General features: G+C 39.1%; 3 protein-coding genes across 3 annotated transcripts; all 3 read left to right on the top strand.

Moving 5' to 3' along the window:
• The first annotated feature begins 2,846 nt into the window (after positions 1–2,846).
• On the top strand, positions 2,847–4,043 carry LOC145270314 (uncharacterized). Its single transcript, XM_080125961.1, has one exon. The coding sequence runs from the start codon at positions 2,847–2,849 to the stop codon at positions 4,041–4,043; it is 1,197 nt and encodes a 398-aa protein (XP_079982087.1).
• A 4,146-nt stretch (positions 4,044–8,189) lies between these two features.
• On the top strand, positions 8,190–9,098 carry LOC145270315 (uncharacterized). Its single transcript, XM_080125962.1, has one exon. It carries the CDS (start codon positions 8,190–8,192, stop codon positions 9,096–9,098), a length of 909 nt encoding a protein of 302 aa, XP_079982088.1.
• A 547-nt stretch (positions 9,099–9,645) lies between these two features.
• LOC145270316 (uncharacterized) lies at positions 9,646–10,302 on the top strand. Its single transcript, XM_080125963.1, has one exon. It carries the CDS (start codon positions 9,646–9,648, stop codon positions 10,300–10,302), a length of 657 nt encoding a protein of 218 aa, XP_079982089.1.
• Positions 10,303–10,595: the final 293 nt, after the last annotated feature.

The raw sequence follows: 10,595 nt of genomic DNA on the forward strand, positions 1-10,595 counted from the left end.
ATTATATTACTATGTGTCTTTTTTCGTTATTAAATTAAAAATAATTAATGATATTAATATGTGTGTTTTTCATATTACATTAAAAAATAATAAATTATATTAATATGTGTCTTTTTTCGTTATTACATTAAAAATAATTAATGATATTAATATGTGTTTTCATATTATATTAAAAGATAATAAATTATATTAACATGTGTCTTTTTCATTATAACATTAAAATAGTAAATTTTATTATTATGTGTTTTTTATATTACATTAAAAATTGATAAATTATATATATATATATATATATATATATATATATACGTGTCTTTTTTCGTTATTACATTAAAAATAATAAATTATATTATTATGTGTTTTGTTCATATTACATTAAAAATTGATAAATTATATCTTATATGTCTTTTTTCGTTATTACTGTGGAAATTATCTTTCTTTCCCTTTTTCTCTCCTTCTTTCTGCTGCTCTGTTCTTCCTTCCTTTCTTCTTAATCCCTTTCCTACCCCCTTCCCTAGCTTCCCACTTTTTTATGTCACCTGACTCCCTTATGCCCGTTGATTGGATGAGACGTTTTCGTGCTAAATTGACGCACGTGTGTGATATTTTTGAGTTAAGTGAACAGTTGTGAACAAGGCGTCGTGGAGACCAGAACTGTCGAAAGTATTCCCTGTCGGTCTCGGATAAAAAGGGATGCCTGGAAATTACTAAGGCGTTGAACAACTCTGTCTTGACGAGACATTAAAGTCGTTGAAAAAAGAACCCAGTTTTCTAAGACACTTGAAACTAATACAATTATCGAGAAAAGATCATTGAAGTTTTGAACAGAAAATTCGCCGCAGAGAAGTTTTCGAAGATACCTGAAAACTCAAGAATATTCTGCCTCAAGAAATTTCTACCTTGCTGAAAGGACTACGAAAACGAATTTCCAGGAAAAAAGGGGGAACTTTTTAAACAACACAAACTCAAAAATAAAACCCCATAAGAACGAACTTTCTAAATGGTCCATTCGTGAAAGGGCGCCCAGAAGCTTCCAGTAAGTGCTCCCCTCCTTTTTTCCCTCCTTCTTCCTCCTTCTCTATCTCTCTTTCCTTCTATTTCCCTTCACTCTCTCCCCCGTTTTGGTTACTACTAAAAGGACACTTGTAAGCCAGATGGACATTTTTGGCAGCCCATAGAGGTCACAAACCTTTCCTTTAGATATCTTATTTAATAAATTCTATTTCTCCTATTTTTCTCTTTTTGTTTGTATTTTTTTCCTTCAGTTTCAGAGTAAGTAGTAACGATTAATTGTTTTAAGAAGAATTAACTTCCACGGGAAAAGTGGATAATAAAATTTCTTCACTCTGCCAAAAATAGGTACTCATGGAGTTAATAACTCTGCCAGTTTAGTAAGATACTCTCTGCTAAACTGGTCTGGGCTTTATTTGATGACCGCGGCTGCCGTCCATCGCGTAGATAGTACCCCCCTCCCTCCTTCCTTCTTCTTTGTTTCTGCGTCGGCCATCTTGGCTTCTTGTTCCTTTGTTTTACAGGCATTTTTGGCGCCAAGAAGGGTTGTTGGTGACGCGCGCGCCAAGAGGGGAGTGGTTTAACATTTAGCCGTTGATAGGTTAGAAGGGGCGGGGTTTAGTATTCTAAAATGACTACCTCTCCCACTACCTCAATGTTATTTGAAAAAAGAAAGATTATTAGAGACAAAATCTTAACTGTGTTTGAGTTCTTAGACGCGTTAGATGAAATAAACGAAGTAGGTTATACGTTGTATAAAAAGCAGATAGATGATTACACTGCTTCAGTGGATTTATTAGACGAGCAAATTATTAATGCCTATTTAATTGAGGGAACAGAAGATGAGGAGATTAAGACATTTAATAGGGATTGCGCTCTTCATCGAGTGAAGGTTTTGGAAAAATTGTCTAGACTCAAGCCTTCGGTAGAAGTAAGGGATAGTGCAAATCACAAAGTCTCTCTTATTAAGGAAAAACGTCTGAGGATGACGCCCAAAATTGAAGGTCCCAAGTTTAGTGAAAAGGATTTAGAAAACGATATATTAGCCTTCCTTAATTTTCAGCGGGAATTCGAGAATAGCGTAGTGGACTTAGAAAATGACGCCCTGAGGTTAGTTGTGCTGAAAAACCATTTGTTTGGCTACGCCTTTCAACTGGTGCGGCACCTCTCTATATCTGAGGAAAACTATCGCATAACCACCGACATTCTCGCGTCGGAATTTCTAGATAAGGACAACATTGTGGATTCTGTTTTTTTCTCATATATTGGGCATAGAGAAGTTAAGCAACCACTTAGTAGCAAAGAAGTTCTTGAATTCTGTTAAGGCTCAGGTTCACGAATTAAATAGTTCCTTCAGTTTAAATTTCTTGGAGATGAACTCTCCCGGAAACAAGTTATTAAGTCATATTGTTTTTAGTAAACTGCCCACTCTTTTTAGGTCTGAGTTGATTCATAAAATAGGAAATAATTACCCTACCCTGGAAGACATACTAGACCACAGTTCGGAAATATTTAGAACGATTGAGTTTTGTAAAAATAAGGAAACATATCCTCGGAAGGTGATTAGTATACCTAAGAAAACATTTTCTCCTAGGTTCATGGGTTCGCCAGATGCTAAAAAACCTTCCACGCTGGAAAACTTTCATATCCAGTCTACTAAGATTGGATTTAAGTGTAATTTTTGTAGAACCAATAACCATAACGGTAATTCCTGCAAGTTTTTTCCTTCTCATGCTGCCAGGTTGAGGAGGTGTAAGGAGATTGGCTTATGTAGCAAGTGCTCGAGCCCTTCTCATGCAGAAGAGTCTTGTCTTTGCAAGGGTAAGGAGTATGGAATGTGCTGGCTATGTAATAAGAAGGGCCACTGTAGAGTGCTGTGTCCTTCTGTTGGGGGTGAATCTACTGCTTCTAATGCTTGTTGGCATTTGAATAGCTCTTTGTTGCTGCCTGTTGTTGAGGTTGCCGTCAACATTGGATCTGGTGAAAGTGTATCTTTCAACTGCCTTATCGACACTGGTAGTGAGCGATCCTATTTGTCTGGAAAAATGTTGGATGCCTTTTCTGATATTAATACTCCCATGAGAGATCGTAAGTTTCTGATTAAGACCTTTTGGGGAAAAGAAGTTAAACACTTGAAGGAAGTTAATCTTCAAGTGAGGTTTCCAAATTCCTGCCATTCTGTGTTGTTCTTGGTGGATGATGATATGGACCTTTCGTTTCGTGTTCACGGATTGAATTCTGTGGTAGAAGACCTTAAGAAACATCAGGTCAAATTGGCTGCTAATTTCTCGGAGTTGAGAGATGACACTTTGCCTGTATATGGTTTACTGGGTGTGGACGTGCTTAGGTTTTTGGGACCTATGAATTTAAAGGAGTTTAGAGAGGGCCTTGTGTTGGAATTTTCCCAAGGAATGGTTTTGTTTGGTGATCTGGCGGATTTTGGGTCTCCTCCTCCCAAAGACCTGGAAAAGGGGTTGGAATTGAATTATGCTCAAGTCGTCAAAGAACACTCTGTGTGCGACCTCACTCATGTATATTTTGTGTTGAACCCCAAGTCTGTGTATACTGATCCATTCGGCTGTTTTGAGGAGTCTACTGTTGAGAGAACTGTGGAAAAAATGCTTAGTTTGGAAACCATAGGTATTGTTAAGGAGGAATTCAGTGATTTCGATAAGAATATGATTGAGTCCTTTCGCTCCTCCATTCGCTTCATAGATAACTGTTATTATATCAGTTTACCTTGGAATGAAGACAAATTAAAGTCGGTGCCTGATAATCATCAGGTGTCTTTGTCAGTTTGGAATCGCGTATCGAAGAAGCTGACGGAACAGGGGTTGTACGAAGAATATTGTCAGGTCTTCTTAGACCAAGAAAAGGAAGGAATAATTGAAAGGATTGTGGTTGCTCCTTCCGATTTTAACAAATATGTATGGATTCCTCATCGACCAGTGATAAAACAGGATTTACAGTGCACCACCAAGATTAGACCGGTCTTCAATTGTTCTTTGAGAACCGGTGGGAAACCTTCTTGAAATGACTGTGCTTATTCTGGTGTCAATATGTACACTGACATGCTGGATTTACTTTTGCGGTTTCGGATGGACCAGTATGTTCTACTGGCCGATATTCGGAAGGCCTTTTTAATGATTCGTTTGAATGACGAACGTGGCAGAAACAGATTCTGCTTCTTTTAGAGATTGGGTGATGAGTTGATCTGCTTTAGATACAACACTTATAGGAATTGCTGTAGCAACAATGAAGTGCTTGCTAAGCGAATGTTACAGGATAACAGTCTCTCCTCCCATAATAATGTAATGAAAAATAAAGACCTTTTAAGATATTAGAAAGGTTTTATTCAACATAAAATTCAGCAGGTACAACAACACGGTCGGTAACGAACGACTAAGCTGGGAAAAGGCGCCAATTTCGTTCTATTTGTAAACATCTGGTGCGCATGCGCACTAGCGCTCTAAACTCACAACACTCTCCACCACATTTTATTTATATTTCTGGTTGCAGGTGATCTTTCTTCCCCTTTTTGTAGCTTCTGGAAGAAATTTGAAAACGCCCTTCTTCGAGTCAGACTGTTGCTGCTGCTCTTCTATTTCTAAACACTTTGTTTTGTCGACTGAAGAGAAAGACTCTCCATTTGGTGAGGTTTTATTCTATGGGGTCTCCTGTTGGTCCATCAACTCTGGTTCGCGGATGTTTGATGGAGTAGTAGAATCTGGTGATGTACCATAATCAGGGGAGACAGGAGATTCCAAGTTTGTAGAGGAGGGGTCAGTGACAGGAGTGGGGGCTAGGTCTTCTGTTGAGACTGTTGACTGACGGCCGTCAGGGAAACGAATTCTGGCAAAGTTGGGAGTTGCAGATATTATATCTACTGGTTCCACTAGGGGATCTGACTTGTGTTGGCGGACAAACTTCCTAAGGAGGGCCTGTCCTCCTTGCAGACACTCGGGTAAGGTATATCCGGTGCCTGACCTTCTGGAAAAGTTAAAAGTTAAAGTTGAGTGGGTAATCACAACTCCATGTTGCCAGAGAAACTCTTTTAGTTCACATGAAATAAACTGACTTCCTCGATCACTATGGATGGAATCTGGGCAGCCAAAAAAGGTAAATAAATTCTGGATACAATTTATAACAGTTTTTGTTGATATGTCCTGACAGGGATAGACAAAAGGATAGCGTGAATATTCATCTACAATCACGAGTAGGTATTTGAGATTATTCGTAGATGGTTTCGGTCCCATGAAATCTATTGAAAGACGTTCAAAGGGGGATCGGGAATGGATTAATCGACCTGATGGAGGTTTGAAGAACCTTGGTTTTAGTTCAGCACATATTTGACATTCAGCGCAGGTGCGCTTAGCATCTTCCATGGAGAATGGTAGATTCTTCTGCCTCACAAAGTGATAGAGTCTCGCTACTCCAGGATGACAAAGTGCTGCGTGCAGGTCCTTTAGTGATAATGAGCGCGAACCAGAGCATGATCGAGAAAGGGTATCTGCAGAGTTATTAAGAGAACCTGGTCTATATACTATCTCATAAGAATAGTTTGAAAGTTCAAGTCTCCACCGAAGCAGCTTATCGTTTTTAATACGATTTGGTGTCTGCGTGTTGAACATAAATGATGCAGCCTGTTGGTCAGTAATAATGGTAAAGTGTCGACCGAGTAAGAGGTCACGCCATTTACGCACAGATTCTACAATGGCTGCCGATTCACGTTCCACTGCTGAATGTCGACGCTCTGACTTCATTAGGGTTCTGGAAAAATATGCTACTGGACGTCCATTCTGGGAAAGGCAGGCTGCTAATGCTGTCGCAGATGCATCAGTTTCTATCGTAAAAGGAACTTCATCCTCAATGGCTGCAACCGAAGCCTTGCAAATTTCATCTTTCATGGCTTGAAATTGATTTTTGTAGTTTCTCAGTGATAGGAAAGGACGTAATGTTTAATAAAGGTGAAATCCGATCTGAGAAATTCTCTATCCATGGTGAATAGTATGAGAAGAGACCTAGAGCCCGCCTGAGTGACTTACTGCAGTTCGGAATCGGTAATTCTTTTAGTGGTGTAAGTCTGTCTGGATCAGGACTGATTGTTCCATTTTCCAATAAGTGCCCTAGAAACTTTAGTTTGGTTATACCATATTCACATTTTACATGGTTTAGTTGCAAGTTAAGGCGGTTGATAACCTTTCTAAAAGCTTCCATATTTTCGTTTAATTCTTTATTAGTTTTTCCTCCGATGACAATGTCATCAATGTAGGCAAATGTACCTTGGAGTTCATGTTCTTGAATCAAATTATGCATAATACGTTGAAACACAGCTACTGAGTTCGTTAGCCCAAAAGGTAACCTAGAAAACTCGTATAGTCCTCCGTCAGCTTCAAATGCTGTGTAAATTCTCTCGTCTCTACGTATAGGGCATTGATAATATGCAGACTTCAGGTCCAAATTATTGAAAATTTTGTACTGTGATAGTTGGCGTATGATATCCGAAATTTTGGGAAGCGGAAAAGCATCCAAAAGTGTAAACCGATTTATAGTTGCAGAATAGTCAACGACCATGCGACGCTTATGTCTTTCATTTCTAGTTACTAATACTTTGGCTCTCCATGGGGAATTCGATTTGATTATGATACCTTCTTTTAATAATTTTTGTATCTCATTCCGGATAAATTCGCAGTCCGATGCTGAGTAGTTTCTGCTTTTTGTTGCGATGGGTTTACAATTCTTTGCTAAATTAGCAAAAAGAGACGGTGGCTCGATTTTCATCTGAGTGACGTTACAAATCTGTAAAGATGGTATATTTCCGCTATAACGGAATTCCACCCGGTTATGCAATTGCATGAACTCTTGTCCTAGTATAATTGGAGCACACAAGTTGGGAAGGATAGATAGACGCATATTAGTGTAAATTTGTCCATTAACAGCGATGGACGCAACACAGTGTCCTAAGGTTTTGCTCGTGAGATTCGAGGAAGCCATGCTTACCGTATCATTAGAAGGTAATATACTAAGGCCGAGTGATCTCTCGATGTTCATTCGTATAAATTTATGAGTGCTTCCACTGTCTACCATAGCTTTCAAACAGGTACTATTAATTGTTGCATTTACTACAGAATATTGTGTGCATGGAGTGCATTGGGATGACGCAGTGAGGGCAATATATGCAGAACTAGTCCTGGTATTATAAGTTGTTTGTTTTATTTTAGATCGGCAGACTTTAGCGAAGTGGCCCCTCTTTCCGCATTTAAGGCAGTCAGCATTCCGAGCTGGGCAAATATTTCGAGAATGATTTTCTCGTCCACAGAATTGGCATCTGGCGGTGAGTCGTCGGATTATTTCTAGAAACAGCAGCACATTCATTAGTTAGTCATAAGCTGCTGCATTATGTTGGGCCATTTCTAGACTTCGTGCAGTTGCTACAGCATGATCTAGGTTAATTTCAAAACTTTCAAGTAATCTCTGCCTAATAGTTGAGGAAGTGAGACCTGTGATAAATGCGTCACGTATCGCTAGCTCCGCATGTTGAGAGGCAGTAACATTTTCAAATTTACAATCCTTAGAAAGATTCTTTAGTTTTAGGAGAAACTGATCAATAGATTCACCTTGATTTTGTTTCCTAGTGGCGAGAAGGTGACGAGCAAACACAGAATTTACCGGTTTTACATAGGTTGCTTGAAGGATGCTAATAGCCCTCTCGAATGGTGAACAGTGAGATATAAGAGAATAGACCTTCGGTGAGATGAAATTAATCAGAATACTTAACTTATTCGGAGGATTTTGAGGATGAGCGACTGTGAGAGAGTCGATGCAGTTGATGAGGGTACGATACCAATGATTCCATTCGTTAGCGGTTGTATCTGACGATCCTTCGAATTTACCAGGTCTCAGTATAGCATCCATTGTTGCTGTTAATTTTTAATTTTATGTTGAATAAATTGTAATGAAAAATAAAGACCTTTTAAGATATTAGAAAGGTTTTATTCAACATAAAATTTAGCAGGTACAACAACACGGTCGGTAACGAACGACTAAGCTGGGAAAAGGCGCCAATTTCGTTCTATTTGTAAACATCTGGTGCGCATGCACACTAGCGCTCTAAACTCACAACAGGTTCTGACACTGAGAAGGTATTAGGCTATTTGTATAACCCCTCCTCTGACAAAATGCGAGTAAGTTCTTGCATTGAAGGAAGATCAATATCCTCTAAGAGGGATATTTTATCTGTAAATTCCTCTGTATTTGACCCCCTTGGCTTAATGCTCCCTGTTACTATTAAAGGTAGGATCCTTCTTAGTAAATTGTGGAAGTTGAAGGTATCCTGGGACCAGATGGTTGACTGGAAGAGGTTGTATAAGGATCTGGTACGTATCGGGGAGCTTGAATTCGACCGTTACTCCGTGGCTTCCGATTCTTCAGCCTCGTTGATAGTGTTTTGTGATGCCTCGAACCTGGCCTATGGAATCGCGGTATATTTACATCAGCATGGTGAAGCCAGACTGATATTCGCTAAAGCCAGGGTTGTTCCCTCTGTTAAGAGAACCTTACCCACCTTGGAGCTGTTAGCGGTATATTTATGCATGAAGCACATTTCTGTTCTGGTGAAAATACTCCTTTTGGAAGTTCTCAGTTCTGTGATTATCGCTGTAGATGCACAAGTAGTACTATCCTGGGTTTTATCTGACAATGTCAATACGAAATGTCAATTCACTCGTAACCGGTTAAAGGATGTAAAAGCGATGGTAAAAAATCTTAGTGATAAAGGTTTGACAGTGAAGTTTAAGTATGTGAAGACTGATGACAATCCCGCTGACTTTGTCACGAGGGGTATGTCCCTGAACAAATTTAAAATGGTTTTTACTCGTTGGTTATTCGGGCCTGAATGGTTGAGAGGAGATAACTTGATCTGGCCTAGTTATGACCTGAATTGTCTTAATCCGACTAGCCAGATGTTGATCAGTACAGTTACTGGTTGTGAACCTGTCATTCAGGGCAGTTATATAATTGAAGTAGAGAAATTTTCTTCGCTGAAGAAGCTCATTGGAGTTTTGATTGCAGTTTTCCGATTTATATAAAAAAATGAGATGTATTGTTCTCGACTCTAGTATTAAGGCGAGATTGTACTTGCTCAGAATGACACAAGGACTGTTCCTTTCTAAGGAAAAGGATTATTTGTCTAAGTCTGATGGCAGTGAAGCCCCCCCTTTGGTTTCTAAATTTAATTTATTTTTGGACGATGAAGGATTGATTCGCTCACGAGGTAGAATTGGTAAATCTACTTATTTTTCTGATGCAGTTCTTCATCCTATTCTGCTTCCCAAGTCTTGTCATGTTACAAGTTTAATAATCATGGATTGTCATTTGAAGTGTAAGCATCTGGGAATTGCTGTTACGCTTAGCAAATTCATAATGTTGGGATTTTGGATATTCGAAGCTAGACCAGCTATTAAAACGGTGATATCTTGTTGTGTCATTTGCAAAAAATATAACACTTTTTCTTTTAGATATCCCAAGGTTACAAATTTGCCTAAGCATCGGGTTAATTTAGTTAAGCCGTTCTTGCACACCGGGATCGTTATTACTGGCCATTTGTTGGTGCATGAAGGTGATGAAACTAAAAAGATGTACATTTTAATCTTCACCTGTTTTAGTGTGCGAGCTATACACTTGGAACTGTTGCCTGATATGACCACTCAGTCTGTGGTTTTGGCATTTGTGAGATTTTTCAATTTTTATGAAGTCCCTTCTCACATTTATTCGGATAATGCAAAGTCCTTTGTGGCGGGTTGTGACCTTGTTAAACAGGTTTATTTGTCTGACGAATTTAGAGGAACAGTTGATGCCCATCTTATCAAACACCAAACGATACCTTTATATTCTGCCTGGTACGGTGCTGTGTCGGAAAGATTAATTCGAGTTGTAAAAAGTTGTCTTTTCAAGGTTATACGACGTAGGAAGTTAAGTTATTTTCAACTTTTGACGGTTCTGTCAAATGTGCATGGATCTGTTAACGATCGGCCTTTGACCTATCGTTGCTCTGATGATTCTGGCTTGGAGGTGATTACTCCTAATGCCTTTGTGCATCCCTTCCATAAAAACTCTGTGTTTTTTTCCTTAGAAGAAGATTGTTTCCAGGATAACCCCCCTAGTAAAGAAGATCTTGTTGAGAGTCTGGGATGTAGAGATGAATTCTTGAATCGTTTTAAAAGACTATGGTATGAGCAATATCTCTTGGGTCTGAGAGAGTTGTCGCAAGATCTTTACCAATCTGATTTTTAAAATATGATTAAGCTGGGTGATGACGTTTTGATAAAAAACCCTATGAAGCCTCGTCCTTACTGGTACTTGGGAAGGGTGGTTAATCTAACTTCTGGATCGGATAGCTTAGTTCGGTCAGCTTTAATCAGAAGGAGTGATGGCAGCACTCAGGAACATTCCTTAAAGAACTTGTGTCCTTTAGAACTTTCCATAACCCACTCTCACCAAGCTTCTAACGATGGAGAGGGCAATTCTCTGAGCTCGGGGACTAATCGGGACAGAGAAAACTTTTTGTCTAGGCCTGTAAGGTCTGT

This window comes from Euprymna scolopes, chromosome 46 (assembly GCF_053919585.1).
Source record: "Euprymna scolopes isolate OS-2025 chromosome 46, ASM5391958v1, whole genome shotgun sequence".
In the NCBI taxonomy this organism is placed as follows: Eukaryota; Metazoa; Mollusca; class Cephalopoda; order Sepiida; family Sepiolidae; genus Euprymna; species Euprymna scolopes.